General features: G+C 34.0%; 1 protein-coding gene across 1 annotated transcript in view; it reads left to right on the top strand.

The window, feature by feature from the left end:
- The window catches only part of LOC129758377 (neuroligin-4, Y-linked), a 260,978-nt gene that overhangs the window by 232,963 nt on the left and 6,636 nt on the right, over positions 1-21,379 (top strand). The window contains exon 10 of the mRNA XM_055755884.1: positions 19,105-19,211. Coding sequence (XP_055611859.1) covers positions 19,105-19,211 — 107 coding nt within the window. The remainder of the gene's footprint in view (positions 1-19,104; positions 19,212-21,379) is intronic.

The following is a 21,379-nucleotide window of genomic DNA, read 5'->3' as shown; positions in this document are numbered from 1 at the left end:
AACCAAAATCAATGTCTGAGTGTTTTCATTCAAAATGGCACACTTTTTAATTGTGTTCAAATTTGCCTTTTCTAAAAACTCTACCCGCTTTAAAAAGGGGTGATTTTGTTTTTAAATTTAAATGGATTATTTCTCGCGTGAGCTTTCATTACGTCGAATGAAACAGAAACACCGAACCGAGAAAAACGCGTCTGAAATTTGAAGAGTGTTTTTCAAATCCTATTTTCATTCCTTCGCCGATAAACCTTCAAAAAAATACGCAATATTCATGGAAACTAATTGTGTCAGATATTCCACATTATGAAATTATTTTTTTGCAATTTTTAGAGCTATTTTTAATCATATAGGAACATACGACATATTCAAACATAAATCGTTCATACGTCTGAACACGTTCGTCGTTTGGAGGGGAAATTTGTTTCATTCGTCTCTTTTCTTTCGTCCTTTGATTCGTTCAACTTGCACTTACGCCCAAATGTTTCTGATGCAAATTCTATGGGAAATTTTCAAATTTCTCGGCGTAGTGGCTGTTTAATAAGTGAAATATCTAGTGTAGCGGTAAATTGGTGAGTAAATGCATAATGAAATGTGTGAATCGGGTGCGCCATCGGTCAAACCAGCTCGCTGCTGCTGATCAGCTTTCTGTTGCCGACCTGCTGGAGGGGAAATTTGTCTCATTCGTCCTTTCATTCGTTCAACTTGCACTTACGCCCAAATGTTTCTGAGGCAATTACCGGTAAATTTTCAATTTTCTTCGCATAGTAAATGTTAACTTATTGAGTTGTCGAGTGCAGCGGTAAATTTATTAGTGAATGCGTAATAAAAGTGTGAATCGGGTGATTAGGTGACTAACAGCAGCAGGCTGCTGCCGCTCAGCCTGATGCAGTTAGTTGTTAGGTTTGCTGCTACTGCTGCTACTTCGGTTTCTTTTCCTTGCTGCATTATTTTACAGCGTTCGAAAGCCTGCTTGAGTATCGATTTAAGAACGCTTGAAAAGAAGAATCTGAAATTAATATTCATTGCCAGGTTGATATTCTGAAAACCTTTACCTGTATACACTTGTTTGCTCATGGAATCCATAGCGAATGTGCTAGGTTTTTCTTCCTCTGCACATTCACCGTTTGGAAGAAGGGACGTAAGCAACATTGAAATTGGCAATCAAGGTTTTGTTTCATTCGTCATTTTGGAAGTCTTAAATTTTATATATTAAAAGGGTTCAAATTGATTGTTTTATCAATCACCTAGGTAGATAATGTTATAATGAAGCTTTTTTAGTGAATATCTCAGTTTTTCAAATTTTGTTTCATTCGACGTAATGAAAGCTCACGCGAGATTTATTGTATTGATGATCTCTCCTTTTGTGGCTCCTTCAAATTTCAAACGTTCAAGTTACGTTTAGACTCAAGATAATCAAGAAGCTCAGATGCCTTAAAAATAGTTCCCTTTTGAATTATGTTGAAATTTAATTTTATAATTTAAATGACTTTAAAAAACATAAATTTTTCCATGGAGCAGAGTAGCAAAGCGCACCGGGTTACCCAATGTCGAATTCGCCGGTTTATTCACTGATTTCAATTTCATCACAGTAACAAAATAAACACATCTGTTTTTATCAACAGCCGCGAATCAACTGACTTTTCTCCAGCTCACGCACGCTTGAATATTTTCACACAGTATAAGTATGCACGATAGTTCTACGATGCTGATTCAATCGTTGTTTTATAATCTGTTTGATATTTTTTATAAAATGTGTGTATTGCTTTCATTCCAATGTTAATATTCATTTACATCGATTTCATTATCTTTATTTCATCTATTCTTTACACCCTAGTAACATTGAAAATTTTAAGCAGGCTACTAGATCAAGTTTTGGTTTTACAAGGGGCATGAGGAGTCAAATAAAACTATCGGTTTTACTTGGGTAGCTAGTTTTGATGTAAAGATAAATGGAATAAATGCATTTATTTATATCGAGAAGTTTTCAAGAAATTCTGACAGTATCAATCTGGATGTAAAACTGACAATCTAAGGAAAATCAGCTTAATATTTTTGCGGCATCGATATAATCAGATAGCTTAGTAAGACTAAAAAATCGATTTTAATTACTCTCGAAATTTGATACACTTTTTTTTTTTTTTTTTAAATATATCTTTATTTGTACCAATTCATCATTACATTTATATTACATTAATACATTAAATTAGGTGTTCAGTTCAATAATGAACTTTCAGAGCCCTATAGTTAAATAATCACTTACATTTATTTATTTGACTTAAATTTGCTGAGCGCAATCAAGCATTTTTATAAAGAAGAACATCCTGTCGTGTAAAAAATATTTTGAACTTAAAACTAAAAACTAAAGCTATCCTAAAATTAAACTAATTGTAGAGAGAGCGAATCTCTGCGATGGAAGACTGCATCGATTTGCCTCTGAAGTTGGAGATTATTTTGTTGGCCATCTCTTCGATAGTTTCAATGCCTGCAATCCGATGAAGATCTTCGGTGCTGTGCCAAGGTGGAAGCCGCAAAATCATTTTCAGAACCTTGTTCTGAATCCTCTGGATGGCCTTCTTCCTCGTCGCGCAGCAGCTAGACCAAATCGGAACTGCATACATTATCGCTGGTCGGAATATCTGTTTGTAGATTAGAATCTTATTTCGCAGACACAACTTGGATTTCCTGTTGATGAGAGAATAAAGAGATTTAGTGTATTTATTACATTTAGATTGAATATCTTCAATGTGATTTTTAAAAGTAAGATTCCGATCAAGTGTAAGTCCCAAGTACTTTACGTTATCAGACCATTCTAATGAAACCCCATTAAAAGTTATGGAATGATTTTCATTAGGTTTTAAAAAATTTGCTCTTGGCTTATGGGGAAATAAAATAAGTTGAGTTTTGGAAGCGTTAGGAGAAATTTTCCACATTTTCAAGTAATTCAAAAAGGAATTTAAATTTTGTTGCAATCTACTGCGTACCACCCGTAAATTTCGACCTTTGGCTGAAAGCAAAGTATCATCAGCAAATAGTCTTCTACCTTTTCCTTCTGGTACATCAGGAAGATCAGAAGTAAAAATATTGTATAAAATTGGCCCAAGTATACTGCCCTGAGGGACACCAGCTCTAATGGGTGTCCTTTCAGAGCATGCATTTTGATAGCTTACTTGTAAGGTTCGGCTAGTCAAATAATTTTGAATTATTTTGGTGAGATATACAGGAAAATCAAATCGAGCTAATTTAGCTACTAAACCTTTGTGCCAAACACTGTCAAAAGCTTTTTCAATATCAAGAAGAGCAACACCAGTTGAATAACCCTCAGATTTGCTAGCGTTAATTATATTAGTTACACTCAAAAGTTGAAGTGTAGTAGAATGTCCATGACGAAAACCAAATTGTTCATCAGGGAAAATAGAATTCTGATTAATGTGAATCATCATTCTATTCAAAATAACTCTCTCAAATAGTTTACTTAAAGAAGGAAGCAAACTAATTGGTCGATAACTTGAAGGCTCTGAAGCACTTTTTCCAGGTTTCAAAATTGGAGTTACTTTGGCATTTTTCCATTTATTGGGAAAATAAGCCAAATGAAAACATTTATTGAAGATTTTAACTAAAAAATTTAAAGTGCTTTCAGGCAACTTTTTAATAAGAATATAGAAAATCCCATCTTCCCCTGGAGCTTTCATATTTTTAAATTTTTTGAAAATCAATTTAAGTTCATCAATATTTGTCTCACAAGAACTTTCAAATACATTTTGTTTAGAAAGAATATCATCTAATTCAAGGGAAATTTGAGCATCAATTGGACTTACAACGTTTAAATTAAAATCATGAGCAGACTCAAATTGTTGGGCTAATTTTCGAGCTTTTTCTGCATTAGTTAAAAGAAGTTTATCCCCATCTTTCAAAGTAGGAATTGGCTTCTGGGGCTTTTTCAGAATTTTAGTTAATTTCCAAAAAGGCTTTGAGTAGGGTTTTTTGTCCTCTACTGCTTTGGCAAAATTTTCATTACGAATGAAATTTAAACGACGTTTGATCTCTTTTTGAAGGTCGCAATAAATAAATTTCAAATATGGATCCCTGGTACGTTGATATTGGCGTCGACGAATGTTTTTCAGTCGTATCAAAAACTGAAGATCATCATCAATTAAAGGTTGATTAAATTTATGTTTAACTTTGGGTATTGAAGCGGCTTTAGCATTGACTATTGAAGTTGTCAAATTTTCTACAGCCAAATCAATATCTTCTATTGAATTCAGTGGAACGTTTACATCTAAATTATGTTCAATAAAATTCCTATATCGCTCCCAGTCAGCTTTTTGAAAGTTAAAAGTTGATTTTAAAGGGTTTTCAATGGGACTTTGGGATAAAGAAAAAGTTACTGGAAGGTGGTCCGAATCGAGGTCCGCATGAGTAACTAATTGACTACAAAGCTCGCCTAAATCCGTTAGAACCAAATCAATTGTGGAGGGATTTCTAATTGAAGAAAAACAAGTATGCCCATTAGGATATTCAACAGTATAATAACCTGCAGAGCAGTCGTTAAATAAAATATTCCCATTTGAATTTGATGAAATATTATTCCAAGATCGGTGTTTTGCATTAAAGTCACCAATAATAAAAAATTTAGATTTATTTCTGGTGAGTTTTTGTAAATCTCCCTTCAAAAAATTTTTCTGTTCACCGCTGCATTGGAAAGGCAAATATGCGGCAACAATTATAATTTTCCCCATAGAAGTTTCTAATTCAATTCCAATTGTTTCTAAGACTTTTGTATTGAAAGAAGGAAGAAGTCTAAATTTGAGACGACTATTGATGACAATAGCTACACCCCCACCTTGTCGATCAAGTCGATCATTTCGTAAAATTTTAAAGAAAGCATTGCTTTTCAAGTTATTGTCTGGCTTTAAAAAAGTTTCAGTGATGGCAGCAATATGTATGTTTTGAGTTTTCAAAAATAAAAAGAACTCGTCTTGGTTAGCCAGCAAAGATCTAGCGTTCCAATTCATAATATTTAAACATCTATTTGGATCCATGAGGGAATCGCAAAGTCATAATAATTTTGTTAGCATAATTAAAAGAAGTTTGGAAAGCTTCAAACATTGAATTTGCTTTCAACATAAGTTGCATCATTTCCATTAAATTTTGATGCAAAAATTTTAATTTTTCCTCAGTAATCTCACCCAAATCAACAAAATTGTTAGGATCAGAAAAGGAAGGAGAAGAAAAAGTATTTGAATTTCGGGGATTTTCCCAAGCCTTCGCATGAACGTTGAGACTTGGTTTTTTCCCATTTTTATTAGTTAAACCTGAAGAAGGCAACCCATTTTCAACCACTTCTGAGAACGATAAACAACGAGTCTGTGGCGCAGAATCAGCCCAGGTAACATTAAAATCACTTCGGGTATTACCCAGCCGTGATTCCAATGTAGGCCGAGGCTGACCGCGAACAGGCAGGTTGTTTGCCGGTCTGACGTGTGTAGACGAAAAAGAGGAAGGAGGAGAAGAAACTTTTCTGGAAACTTTGGGGTTTTTCCTAGAAGCAACAATTTTTGCCCTAACGGGACAATCTAGAGAATTCGAGGAATGATTTCCTGCGCAATTCGCACACTTAAAAAATTCTGTTTTTGGCTTATCACCACCAAAAAGGCATTTAGATTTTTCATGATCGAATGAGCCGCAAAACATGCATCTGGCATTCATTCTACAATTTTTAGTGCCATGACAAAAAGCTTGACAACGACGACATTGCGTAATATTTTGTAAAATATTGGTATGGGATTTACGAAAAGGTTCAAATTTTACTCGACAATGAAACATAAGACGAGCCTTTTCCAAAATTTTCAAATTATTAACCTGATCCTTTTTAAAATGGATCAAATAAAGTTCAGGAGCAAAACCAACACTACTGGTATTATTCGTGTTGGTTCTTTTCCTCATTTGAATTACTTGAATTGGAGAAAAACCTAACAAAGAATTTAATTCAGCTGTGATCTCATCCGGTGTCTGATCGCCAGTGAGACCACGAAGTACAACTTTAAATGGACGATCACTTCTAGTGTCGTACGTAAAAAATTGGTGTTTTTTATTATTCAAATAATTTAAAACCTTTTGAAAATCATTAAAAGATTCCGCCAATATACGAGCAGTTCCCCTTCGACCGATCTGAAAAGAAATCTTCACATCCTTGACGGAAGTGACGATTTCTTTTCGAAAGGCATTGAAGTCAGAAATCGTGACCGTAATTGGTGGAACCTTTTCATTTTTAAGAGTATAAGAAGAAGAAGGTTTCTTAGTACTCTTATCAGAATTAAATATGAATATTTCCTCATCACCGATGTTATGAAGGACATCGAATGAATTGGAAATTTCAACTTTTTTGGGCGATGGACCTGAATTAGGTTCGGCAATCCGTTTTCTCCCGGCCCTTGAGCCGGCCGAAGACTTCCCCATGCTGGAAAGAAAAGAGAAAAATATGAATAAAAGAAAATGGAAATAACTTTAGCACTGAAAAGTGCTGATTGAAAACAGGTAAGGAAAAAATAAATAATGTAAAAATGTTCCTGCAGGTACACAGCAACGATACGATGCTCCGGCGTACGTGTTGACGGCTCAACGGTACAGATGGAAGTGATTTGATACACTTATATTTCACTATTCCTTAGGCGATAAATTTGCCAAAAGTCGCGAAAAGATTGACACATTTAGCCTTGCACAGTTTTCGAAGGAAACCGACCATATCGCATCGCAGAGACGCAGATCCCACACGCGTCTGGAGAGGCTGATGTTTATAAATTACATACTTCAGCGCTTCTGAGCGATTCCATCCGATGGGCAATCTTCTGCATCGAACCAAAATCGCCTACACTTGGCCGGCCAGCCAGGAAAGTTGGCCGGGTTCGTTTTTCGCGTGCTTGTAGGTTTGCGTATGTATGTATGTATGTAAGGGTGTGTGGGTGTTTGTTTATGCGTTTGAACATGTGTGATGAATGATGATGATCCAATGGCTATAGCAGAGCAGCACAACCATTTGACGCAAGAACACATTGAATTTGACATATTCGGTTATGCGGGGCAGTGCCATGATAAACGAAGGGTCCGACATTGTTGTTCCCCCATGACAGACACGTGTTCCGTCCGGGTTTCTATAGTGAAAAGGTGCCAGGGCAGGTGTTACAAATCTGTTATTTGACGGAAAATCATCTGAGGATGATTTCTGATAGAGCTGTTATTGATATCGTTTCCCGGTAGAAAGATAGCAATACATTAATTACATTGGTTATTGAATTGGATCTTCCGGACAAACTAGGATTTCATATTTTGTGAGCGACGAACACCTCCAAAATAAACTATTAAGTTTGATTTAAGATTTTTGCAAAATTTAAATTCCGGGAGTTTGTTTGAAGATTACTGTTAAGTTAACCTCAAATATTTTCATTGGATGAAGAATTTGTAGGTAGGTAACAAATATTTGAAAGAAAATAACTTTGGTGAACAAACCCACTAATCTGTTTTTAGAATGATAAATCAACCAAATTTATCGACTCGAACAGAAAATGCCTGAATGCAGGAAAATAAATGTGTAGATACCGTAAACTAAGAGAACTTTGATCGCCGGGGAAACTTTGATCAACATGAATTTTTTGCAGATAATCATCATTTAATAAGTTTGAGGTTAAAATATCTGAAAACAGCTTTCTACGTTTGAAAGCCTATAAATTGAGTTTCAAATAGGCTTCATTTGGTTTTTAGTTGGATTTTTTTTGTACTTAAAATGTAGTTTTAAAGTTTTAAAATAACTGTTTTTTTTTTGTAGACTCACAAACAAACACCTCTCCTGATAAAATGATAGAACTTAGAAACAAATGGGTTGTTTTATATGAAAGTTCAACTTTTTTCCTTTGTATAGGTAGGTTTTAGAGTTATTTTTATGGTGATAATTTTTGGATATTAAAAAAAACGTACATTTTCTATGAGAAAGCCTGTATAGAACAAATGACTGAAAACCCTATCAAATGGTTAAGTTTTAAAAAAAAAACATAGGAACAGTGGCAGGACCCAGGGTAAAATAGAGGTAAAATTGCATTTGCTTTTGAGGCTAAAAACATTTGAGAAATGTTTGTTATTTTTGCCCCTAAATGTATGCAGCAGCATTGTCCATTTTTGAGAATATTAACGTTGAAAAATTCAATTGAGTACAACAAAATTACTGTTATTGATGTTTAAGCCCTCTGTGCTAAATGGCATCAAAACAATTGTTTTGAAGATGTTGAAATACGTTAAAACCATAGTGACCAAAGTTACCCCGAAACATGAAATCTTTACAAAACCAGATTTCATGTTTCGTTATTCATTTAGTTATAGCCATTAATGTCGTTTTAATATCCTGCAATCAATGATCATGCTTTATACTTCGTGCCTCAGTAGGTATTTTAAAACTTTTTAGTGTTACAAAAAAGCAACCCCTTCCAAAATAAATATTCGAAAATGAATTAAAAAGTGATCAATGTTCCCCCAGTTTACGGTAATTCATATATTTTTCAAATATAAGATCGACGAAATTTAAAAAAAAATGGAACTCAAAAGACATTTCAGTCACTTTCCTTTCAAGATTTTTTTTTTTAAATGTAATGATCATCGCAAACCTGAAGAGAGAACTCACATTCCGTTTGTCATAACGAAACATCTGCAAATGCAATCGAAATCGTTTTCCGAAAGTGTTCACATTTCCGTGAATAACAATTGACATAATTTTCATTCATCAAGCACCAAAACCAACCTTCCACTGTCGCAGCATAATCTACCCATTCAAATAGATAGCGAATCCAAGTGCCGGCACACAGCCAAGATTTTCATGGCAATATCCTCGAAAGTGGATAATTTTATAGAATCACTAGCTGATCCCATACGAACTCCGTTTCGCTTTCAACTTGGAATATGTCATGAACAATTTGTATGAAAGTCAATTTTCCAGATTCATTGTTAAGTAATAATTGCAAAAATATTGAACGATCACTTAGTCTGTCGTCTGTTACTAAGTATGAAATCAGGAATCAAAAACCACGTGTATAAATTTCGACTTAATCATTGCATAACAACGCAATTATTGCCAAAAAGCTAAAACCCTTTCGGGGGCTCTTATATAAACTTTGATATCTGAAATCGATTGCCCTTCCCTCAAAACTCCCGTGTGCAAATTTTCAAAGAAATCCATTGTATAATAACGTCAATAGTGAAAAATTAATTTATATGGACGACCCCTTTCGTCGACCCCTGGCAAAATATTTGACATCTGAGATCGATTGTCCGTCCCTGAAAACTACCGTGTGGAAATTTTCATCCCAATCCGATGTATAATAACGTCGATATTGCAAAAATATTAAAAGGTTTATATGGACGACCCCCTTTGCCGGCCCCTTAAACTGAATTGAATACCGGAAATCTATTGCTCATCTCTCAAAACCCTCGTGTACCAATTTTCGTCTGAATCCGATGTATAATAACGACAATATTGCATCAACAGTGAATAGTTAACATGGACGACCCCTTTGGCCGACCCCTTATTTTAGTTTGGATAAGTTAAATCAGTTATTTGTCCCAAATAACTCATATGTGCAAATTTTCATCCCAATCCGATGTATACAAACGACAATATCACTTTAATACTGAAAATTTAATATGGACGACCCCTTTTGTCGGCCCCTTACACTAATTTGGATACCTCAAATCGATTGCACGTCACTCAAAACTATCGTGTACCAATTTTCATCTGAATACGATGTATAATAACGTCAATATCTCAAAAACAGCGAACAGTTAATATGGACGACCCCTTTGGCTGTCCCCTTACACAAAATTTGACACCTGAAATCGATTGCTCGTCTTTCAACACCCTCATGTGCAAATTTTCAACACAATCCGACGAAAAATATCGTGAATATCGTGAAAACAATATTTGACTTGTATGGACGACCCCCTTCAGAAGGGGTCATCCAAAAATCTGAAAACATTTTTCATCCTTCCTGGCCCTAATGAGTATCCATGCCAAATTTCAGCTCTCTAGCTGTTAAGACGGCTGAGTCTATAGAGGACAAACAAACAAACAAACAAACAAACAAACATACAGAAATTGCTTTTTATATATATAGATATATTAAACCCGAAATGTCTGCCTGTCGGCACAAAAAAATCTATGAGCCAGTAGAAAAAAACGTCAATCTACGTATTTTAGTGTTCGAAAGAGACCTCGAGAGCAAACTCACGTGGATTCACAATCTGTGTCTAATTTTTTTTTGTTCCCCCATACTTTTAAAGTGCTATTTCAGCAACGATCGAAAAAGCAGTGATTGAGATAGCAATGATTGTGATTTATCGGATTTTTGCTCAATACAGGATTATCACCCATGCAAATTGATCTGCGGATGATGTTAGTGGAGTTTTTATTCCACTTTTGCCGAACGCCCATAAAAAAAGTAAAACGTTTAATTTTTCGATTTGTTAAAGGTGAAATTTTGAAGATTGATTGAATTTTTTGGAACAAAAAATGAAACATTGTTTGACTTCTTTCAGACGTTTTAAAATTCATTGTATATCGGGGCACCCAATTTTTTAATTTTTCAAAAAAATGGATCAAGAAAAGTAAAAAAAAACAAATTTCAATGCATAATCTCTATTTCGATGTTTTTCGAAATATAAATAATAAAATAATAAATAAATATAATAAAATTTATTTAGAATAAAAGTTCAGTTTACCATGTTTCCAAATGTTTTTTAGCGGCCTTGAGTGGATTGGATTATGAGTCACAGACAACATTTTTGGACTAGAAGGTTCTCGGGGAATGTTTTGGAAAGTGGATGAGTCTATTCTAGTCTATCAAAACACAAGTTTTGTGAAACATGAGCGGAAAAGTTTGAGTTACCTGCATACATAAAAAATAGTCCGGCCAAATGGAACCCCTCTTTATGTACAAAAAGATGCTTTCAGAAAAGGCGAACATTATCATTAAAAAGAATACTAACCTTGTTAAGCATGTTTAATCTTATGTGGAGCTCCAACGTATGGTCGAACAATTATTAATCTTTATCCCAAATTAACATAGGACACGCCTCAACACTCACGGCCTTTTGGCCTCCGAAAACGGTTCATAATGAAACAGACTTTCCCGGATCGGAACCAACTGGGGAAAATCCCACGGCACTCGTCTCTTTTGGATTATTCAAAATTTCACCCGTAAAATGATACAATCACTCAGCTGGAAAAGGCAAAAAAACGGAAGAAAGAAAGCCTATTTTAGTGCACATGAAAGGGAAATGCTTTCGTCAGTGCCATTTTCCGAAAGATAAACGAACTAAAAGGACCCCTCAAAATTGTTCTGCCAACCCGAGAGAGAGGTCGTCCCTGATAGGACGAGCATTGTTTTATTCTGCAATCGAGTTGAAAACTGTCCGATGCTCGTTTGTTACCGACCGCAAAAAGCTCTGGGGTAAATTCGACTCGGGAAATGGTTTCGTTCCGAGTTCTGAAAATAGCCGAAAAAGGTTTAATGCCGTTCTACACATCCTGCCCCTTTTTAAGGCATGTGTAGGTATAAGTTACAGCAAATGGCAGAACCGTGGCATAATATGAACCAATCTTTGAAATGTCACCCTCGCAACATGCCAAGTGTGGGAGAACGTTCGAGAACTGAGAAATGGGCTTATTGTTAGGCCCAATGTGAAAAGGAACAAAGCTTAGGATGAGTTTGGCGATGAATTATTTTGCCCTAAAGAATATATCCGAATGTTAAATATGCGTAACTACTCGTAAAGTTTTTTTTTTATGTTGTTCTGCTGATTTTTTTCAATGAAATTTGATTCAAGTTCAAGTTTGATAAAAAATAAGCAACAATATTCTGCAGAATGAGGCCGGAACAAATTTCCAATTCTTCTTTAGTCAGACCCCCACCCCTTCCTCCTTCCAATTTTTCCGAAAATCCCAAGGGGAAATATGTAAATAAAGTTTAAGGTATTTTACCTATAAATTTAATAAATTCTTGGAAAATTCAAAAATTTCCATCCCTGAAAATCAAATTTTAGGCGAAAAGAATTGTATCACCTTTAGTTTTCGAGATTTCTTAAATTTTTTATCTAAACAAACTCAATTCTTCGATTTTTGGTAATGAAGAATGTGTGCAAGTTTTTTTGCATGCAAGCTATTGTACAATTTGTTCCAAATTATTGAAAATTTTCGGCTAGATGATTTTTAATTTAAAGTTTTAATGGTTAACGGCTTAATCAGTCATGTTCTTGAGAATCAAAACTAATGCCTTTTACTACTGTCCAGACGTTTCGACTATTTTTTGTAGCCTTCTTCAGAGAAGAACTGCAAATTTATTGTAATGATGTAACATTGTCATTTTTAGTTTTACAAACTGAGGTTTTCAGAACATATTTTGAGTTGCTTTAAAAGAGTTATGAATGCTCTGTTTAAACTATAATAAAACACAAACTTAGAAGATTGCTCCAAGCTTTCTTTTGCATGTTTTATAATAGCAATCAGTGCCTGATTACACTAGTTTAAAGCATTTTTGAACTGTAGGTCATTTCCAATGTGAAATCGAGCGCTGAATCCGAAAATGAAATTCAAAAAAATCCCAGTAGAACCGTTTTTGAGTTATGCTTCAAATATGAAATTTCGAAAAAATTAAAAAAGTTCTTGTACTTAGATTAAAATATCTCGGACGCCATAACAGTAATTTGAAATCCCTCTTTTGCATATTGAAGGTGAATAAGTTTTCTATCGATCATCTGAACACTGTTTTTGCGTTTGACCAACAGTATTGTTGATATTAGTGACTTTATGAAAAAAAAATTATAAAAAACGCATTTTTTTAGAGAAAATATTTTTTCAACGAAAGTTTTAGACTCGATGGTAGCATTTAAAAAATCTGACTTTCTTTTGCGCTTGAATTTCAATTTAAAACAAAGATTTCAAGTGGTTATTTATCAAAATCGGTTGAAAATTGAAGAAGTTATGGAGTTATGGCTACTTTACCATAACTGAAATTTTTGGAGTTTTTTATAATTTAACGAACCGCGGTACACTTATCATAGTATAGTAAGAATGAAACATGATAAATCTCACTCGCTCCAAGTCAAAATTATTTATTAGCTTACCAGAAGGTCACATGCCAAGTTTCAGGAAGATCTGACCACAGGGAGGGGTTGCTTAAGTCTCAAACGTGAATAAAATTTTGAGGTATTTCGCCCGGAAGGAACGAAAAATACTGGTTTTTCATCAATAACTTTTTTCATCACTAACTGATTGTTTTTTATGGTTGATTTTCTCAAAGCCTAAATTGAGACAAATATTTCACTCGAAGACTGTAACTCGATTGGATTTGAAACAGAAAAGTTATAGCGGTTCAAAGATTGTATTTTGGTCGAAAATTGTCGTATAAAACGCAATGCGTAAAAAGTACTCATTGCGTGTTGGAGAAAATTTGCGGCCTTTGAACCGCAATAACTTTTCTGTTTCAAATCCAATCGAGTTACAGTCTTCGGGTGAAATATTTGTCTCAATTTAGACTTTAAGAAAATCAACCATAAAAAACAATCAGCTAGTGATGAAAAAAGTTATTGATGAAAAACCAGTATTTTTCGTTCCTTCCGGGCAAAATATCTCAAAATTTTTTTCACGTTTGAGACTTAAGCAACCCCTTCCTATGGTCAGATCTTCCTGAAACTTGGCATGTAACCTTCTGGTAAACTAATAAATAATTTTGATTTGGAGCGAGTGAGATTTATCATGTTTCATTCTTCCTATACTATGATAAGTGTACTTGCGGTTCGTTAAATTATTAAAAACTTCAAAAATTTCAGTTATGGTAAAGTAGCCATAACTTCTTCAATTTTCAACTGATTTAGATAAATAATCACTTGAAATCTTTGTTTTAAATTTAAATTCAAGCGCAAAAGAAAATCAGATTTTTTAAATGCTACCATCGAGTCTAAAACTTTCGTTGAAACAAAATTTTCTCTAAAAAAATGCGTTTTTTATAATTTTTTTTCTCATAAAGTCACTAATATCAGCTATACTGTTGGTCAAACGCAAAAACAGTGTTCAAATGATCGATAGAAAACTTATTCACCTTCAATATGCAAAAAAAGGGATTTCAAATTACTGTTATGCTGTCCGAGATATTTTAATCTAAAAACAAGAACTTTTTTAATTTTTTCGAAATTTCATATTTGGAGCATAACTCAAAAACGGTTCTACTGAGATTTTTTTGAATTTCATTTTCGGATTCAGCGCCCGATTTTACATTAAAAATGTTGGTCAGTTAATCAAGTTCACGATTTTTTTGAAATTTTGTAAACTAGTGTTATTAAACCGGCATAAAACTTAGTGACAGTTCCCGATCAAGATGTCGAAACAGGTCACGCTCAGACTAGATAGCACATATTTGAATTGGAATTCCCATTTTTTCATATTTTTGATAAGTTATGTGTGTTGGTTGTGAGTTAAAATAAAAAAATATCTTTAAAAACTTCACAAAACGGTTATTAGGTGAAAGTAATAAACGAGTAGAAGTGGAATTTCGTTGTCCGTCGCCATCTTAAATTCCAAGATGGCGGCTACAACTCAACTTGAAAATCCTGTAAATGACTGAAAATCGCATAAAATCCTTACAATATAGATATTAGTTGAAAGAGATCAACCGGTAGAAGTCAAATTTCTGACGCTATCTGACGCCATCTTAAAATGCAAGATGGTGGCTTCCGCTGAACTTTGAAATTCTGTTAATCACTGGAAATCAAATGAAACCCCCACAATATGAATATTGATAGAAATAGCAAAATTAATAGAAGACAAATTTCGCTATCCGATTCCATAATGAAATCCAAGATGGCGGCTTCTGCTGAACTTTCAAATGCTGTAAATTACTAAAAATTGCATGAAACTCCCACAATATGGGTATTGGCTAAAGGCTAAAATAAAAGAAGTCAAATTTTGCTATCAGATGCCATCTTGAAATCCAAGATGGCGGCTTCTGATGAACATTAAAATAACTTTTATCACTGAAAATCATATTTAATTCTCACAATATGAGTATTGGGTGGAAGAAATAACTAGAAGAAGTCGAATTTCGATATCTGAAGCCATCAATAATCCAAGATGGCGGCTTCCACTTTTGTTTTCAAAGCTATAAATTGCTGAAAATCTAATGAAACATCCATAATACGGGGTAAAAGGTGATAGGTGCCAAAAACAAACAGGGTCTGGTTCTTCTAGTTAATCCCTTTCACCAATAACCAGTATTGTAAAGCTGTCGAGCGTCATTGTCGAGTCATTTTCTGCTCAGTAGAAGCCGCCATCTTGGATTTCAAGATAAAGTCAGAAAGACGAATTCAACTTATACTGGTTTTGCCCTTGAACCTAATAATAATATTATGGGCGTTTCATGCGATTTTTATCGATTAACAGTTTTTTAAAGCTTAGCGGAAGCAGCCATCTTGTATTTCAAGATGACGTCTGGTAGCGAAATTCGGTTTATCTTGGTTTATCCCTTTACCCAATACCCATATTGTTTTAAGTAATCTACAATATTTTGAAGTTCAGCGGAAGCCGCAATCTTCGAATTCAAGATGGCGTCTGATAGCCATATTCGACTCCTACTCGTTAATCGCTTTGAACAAATACCCATATTGTGGGGGTTTTATGCGATTATCAGTCATTGAAAGTATTTTCAAGTTGAGCGGCAGCCGCCATCTTGGCCTTTAAGATGGCATCGGACAACAAAATTTCATTTTTTCTAGTTTAGCCCTTTCATCCAATATTGTGGATACCTCATGAGATTTCCAGTAATTTACAGATTTGACGAAGCGAATTTATTGCAAGATACTATGTCATACACATTTTGCCTAAAATCTTGACTGGCAGTAGAAAAGATGCTCAAACATTGATGTTTTGGCTATTAATTTTACCAGATCATCTCTCACTAATGCAATTATCATTCAACAACCATCATGGTTGCTGGACAAAAAAATAAAAAAAAAAACTCCGAGAACTCACAGAATCGAAAAAAACAATTGCTAACATGTTTAATAATAGCTTTCAAAAAGTTTTGGTGACCAAAATTTTAAAGTATAATGATTGGTCATGATGACGATTCTAGGATTGGGCCAAATAGCGAGATTTGGACTTTATTGAAATTTTGGTGATGTTATAGAATGCGCTATAGCTTTTTATGAAGATTAATAAAAAAATTTGGTGGTTTTACTTCGTTATTGTCAGAGTTTGCCAGTAGAAATTCCATTAAAAACGCTTTAAATTGGCTCAAAAGTAGTCAAGTTTTGGAAATTTCTTAACAGCTGTATCCAATAAATTAACCAAGAAATTAAAGAAGGAGGATGTAGCCAATCAAATTACAGATTAGACGAAATATAAGTTCAAAAAACTGATCACTGAACTGAAAAAAGTGTGCGTTGGTCGATGAGAATAAAGTAGAAATATTTTCTACAAAAAACGATAAAAACATTTTTTTAAAATTTTCCTAAATTATCATTTCCTTCACAGTAAGTGTTTAGATCAAACGAATGGTTCTTGAGATACACGCATTTGTAACTGTCTCATTTCTAAAAGAATGGTGCCCAAAAATTAAAGTCGAAAAACTTCGGCATTGGCTGCTATTTTGAGAACCGCTTGACAGAACGACACAAAAATTAGCTCATGTGAACAATACATTACTAAGCAACATTGACTAAAATTTCATAAATTTCCATCCATACATTAAAAAGTTATTCACCAAACAAACTGTTGCATTTTTTCGAATACACTCCTTACCTGAAAAAAATGGTTTTAGCACAGTTTAAAATAATTGATATTAAACAAACTGACCTAGAAAGGTTTTACAATTCAATCTCTTTCGAAGTGTTGTAACAAACTTGTAAACAAATTTTTGAGCAGTGACAACTGAAAAAATTATGATTGCTTTGATTAATCCAGATTGAATTGTCTGCCAGAAATCGGTCTAAAGTTGGTCTCGTTCAACCAGTGAATCCAGACGGCGATTTTAGTTTTTGTCATTTCGGCACAGTTTTTTTTGCAGCAGGCAATTGGCCCGGAAAAACGGACGAAATCCGGGCAAAAATCGGACGGCTTTTAATTGACAAGCTTTCTTTTGACAGTTATCGGTCTGTTTCAAAGACTCCTTCCGATCCGGGAGCCTTCGGCAAATCTCCAGACCGATCCGCATTACAGTCAAATGAACGAAATGTTTTTTGTTCTAAAGGGTTTGCTGTCATTTTCATGCCTTGTTTAAAAGCATCAAATGAGTAGATTATTTGTCTAAAAATTTTAATTATTAGAACGCATTTCATAGCATCAAACTGTCAAAATGAAAGAAAAACATTTTTTTCGAATTTTCGATTTTTTTCTTGTTTGTAAAATCGATTTCTTATTCTGAAATCAAATAAGAATATGAATAAAATTAGTTTAAAGTTTTTCGGCTTAATTCCCTTTTGAAAAGTTAGCACTAGATCGAAAAAAATCACATAAAAATAAACAATTTTTGTTTTCGTTTGAAATTAAAGAACAAGTTTTTCTTTTGAAAATCCTCATACGAAAAGTTATTTTTTGATCACTTTAAACACACAAAAAGTAATTATAAAATTTTTTATTCAAATATAGCAATCGTTTGAGAATAATATGATCTTCTCAATGCCATATTTTCAAAACTATAGTACCCTCTCAATTTTTTAAAGAAAAAGTTTTCCAAAATGTATGTTATGGGTTCACTTGATCCCTTGAGTCAAAAAAAAATATATTTTTCTTCTGAATGGATGAAGATCATTGCTATGCACGAAATTATAAATATCAATCCTTTGACTAATATTTATCCAATAATTTCCATACAAAAAGGAATCAAAAAATGCTTTTATCTAAAATGGCGCCTTTAACTAATGATTATAGGGTAGTAGAAAAACTTTTAGAATTATTTTTGTCTGACCCTTATAAACTGTGAAATAAAAAAAACTAACAGGGCCAAAAAAAGTCAATGGAACTTTTATCTTTAGATTTTGCATGATTTTTGCCAAAGCTAAGGGCACCTGATTAAAGGATCAAGTTTCCTATTATATATGATCATCCTTTAACTTTCAAAATATAAAAACATTTTTTGTCTCGCCAAAACGTTACTAGTTCATGTTTCGATCTAACTTTTGCAGCCTATTAATAAGCATGAAATTACAGGCTGTCATAAAATCCATAAGACGGCGATCTGCAAAGTTTTTCTCCAGAAAGATATGTTGAAAATAAGAAAAAGGGATCAAGTATCCCCATTCTCCCCTACCAGCTTAATCTGTGCAATAAATTCTCTTTTTGAACGACCTTTTCAACGCAGTTTTATTTCGAAAGATTTTCTTGATCTTCGAAAAAGGCAGATTCTAAACATTCTTCCAATTTTTTTTCAACGAATTTCTAATTGGTCAATAGTTTGGACGTAGTCCAAGGAGATCATATGGAAGATCTTGAACAACCGTAGAAGGAATCAATAGTCAAAACAAATTTGTTAGCTTCCCGATTTCCTTTCAGATAACTTCGAATGTAAAATGAGTCCTTAAAATTGAAATAGTTGAAATGACAAAATGGTTGACCTTTACATTCCAACATAGTACAGCCAAAAACTTCCAAACTCCATTTGACAACTGATGCTATGCTTATGGAGTGCTTTTTCGTTACGTTATTTACCGCTCCAAAGTACTTCCGGATAGCACTCAACCGACATGGAACCGGAAGTTTGGTGGCAGTTAAGCTGGTTTGGTCAAATTTCGATTCCTGTGCCATCAATGTATCCGAGTGAAAATGGCTCTCGTCCGTTGGATGGAAATCCAACCCCTCAGGTCATTCCGTATAACGATCCACTTATTCTTATTGTACCACTTCAACTTTTCCCCTTCGCTCGTTCTGGGTTTGTGAGCTCGCCTCCCGGATAATATTTATCGTCTGAACCTTGACTATTATCTCGATTTTTTTTTTTTTGCTTCTTATCCTGCCGAATGCTAACTTGTTCTCAACCATTCTCTCTATCTCTATCTGTCTTTTTTCTCTGGATGCGCCCTCAGGAACCCCAACGAGCAGCTCGAGAACGACCACGTCCGGGATAGGACCCGGTTCAAAAACATCGAATGGACACCTTACGAAAGTGTGCACAAAAAATACCTGAATCTGGGTGAGTATTTCTTGTCCCTGCCTTTTGTTCCCGAAAATTTGAATTTCCCATGTGGCGTAGATTTGAGTGCATGATTGAGTACCCGATTTGCCGCAAAGTGACTGCTTCTCAAGCTCTCTGTGCGATGGAAAAAGTGCTCCGAACAAGCATCCAAAGATTGATCATTAGAAAACACACTTTATCACTTTCGTTTACAGAAGAATGTGAACCAAAGTTTACAGAGCATCCAACGAACGATTTTTGGTATTAATTTAATTTTATTTATTTATTTTTGTCCCGAAATCATCTCAATAATTTTCAATAGATTTTTATTCGAATTTAATTGATACTACTGCTAATGAAAAATTTAAAACAAAAAAGAAAAATTTATCCTAGAAGTTTAAATATTTTTCTGCGCCGTTTACCAAACCGGGTCATGTTTCAAACGGAAATCACAATGGCTCGATGGAGCTGTGCAAACCTTCATGCCAATCGAACAAATACAGCATCCGCTTAGCTCAATAATGTATCATTATTTGTGCCTGGTAATAAAAAATAATCAAAGAAATGAAACCAAGTAAATATGCATTTATGATTCACGCTTTATGTTTTTATTCCGAATTGAAATGTTTTCATTATGAGGTGGTGTGTTAATTATTACTGACCCAGAATGCCCGCTAGTTTAAAAGTTTAAATCATTCCCAATCGATAATCAATAATTTCACATTAAAAAGTTAGTGAAAGTGCAATGGACCCTATTTGTAGACATTAGAGTGCCCCAAATTTGAATGGTAATTTTAAACTTTATGCGCTGCAGGCTAAAACTGGTACAAGGAACATTTTTTATAGGAATTTGAACCCATTATGGTCATTCTTCCTCGATTTAGGAGGTGTTTGACTCATTTGGGTCATTCATCTCGGTTCCTATTATATTTTGTGGTATAGGTTTGTTCTGCGAAGGAAATCCAACCCGACTTTCTCCTCTTGCGGAAACAAGAAACATGAAAAACCAGTTTTTCATCAATAACTTTGGTCCATTTGAACCGATTTCTTTTGAATACAGTTTTTCTTAAAGCCTATGTTATAATAAATATTTTATCCGAAGACGGCATTTCGATAAAAGATAAGATAAAAAAGTTATTAACAGGAACATCAAATTTGAAATGCATGCCATTTCGTCGAATAAGGCCGGAACAAATATTAATTTCTTCTTTTGCCAACCCCTCCCCCTTCGAAATTTCCAAAAAACCCGAAGGGGGGGAATAAATAAAGTTTGATATTTTTTCTGGGAATTTCGAAAAATTTATCAAATATTCGCAAGATTACAAGAGCAAAAAACAGAATGTGGAAGATTGGAGTTTTATCACCTTTTGTTTTCTCGGTTTTATTGAATTTTTCGATAGAAAAAATTACTTGATTTATAGGTTTTGTGCAATGATAGAGGAGAATGAGGATACTTGATCCCTGGGGATACTTGATTCCTTAGCTATATCTCCAAACTGGAATGTCGTACAAAGATCCAATGTTCTAGAAAAATGTGCCAAATGGAACAAAACAGCAATGGTTGAAGCTCTAAAAATTTTAACAAAATACATTGTTGGGTTATTGAACCTTGTTTGAAAAATTTCACAAAATGTGACTTGAAGATCTTTTTTCATCATTTTAAAATGTTCCTAACATGGAAATATTATAACAAAAATATTTATTCCAATACATCAATCTTTTGAGTGTTAAATGAACTTCAAAATACAATATTTTCAAAGCGATGGAAAACTCCCAACTTTTTTCAGAAAAAGTTTTCTAAAATGTTGATTTTGGGTACAATTGATCCCTAATATATGGGTACAAATGATCCCGGTATATTCTTCTTCTCAATGGACTGTGGTCATTGCTGATTACGAGATTTCTAATGTTTATCCAACGGCTAATATTCATCCATCAATTGTCTGAAGAAAAGGGCTAAAATAATTGATTTTCTCTTGTTTATAAAAAATTGCGCCCGTAAGTATGCAATGTCTTAAGGGTTGAGAATAAGCTAAAAAAATTTTTTCTGGCAATTATAGATTGTGAAATCAGAACAAACATGACCAAAATAGTCAATTAACATTCTATCTTGGGGTTTTGTTTGATTTTTTCCATGGATTAGGGCTTCCTGAATAAAGGATAAAGTCTCCCCTAACTTCAAAAAT

This window comes from Uranotaenia lowii, chromosome 3 (assembly GCF_029784155.1).
Source record: "Uranotaenia lowii strain MFRU-FL chromosome 3, ASM2978415v1, whole genome shotgun sequence".
NCBI lineage: Eukaryota > Metazoa > Arthropoda > Insecta > Diptera > Culicidae > Uranotaenia > Uranotaenia lowii.
This window is presented reverse-complemented; position numbering and strand designations above follow the sequence as displayed.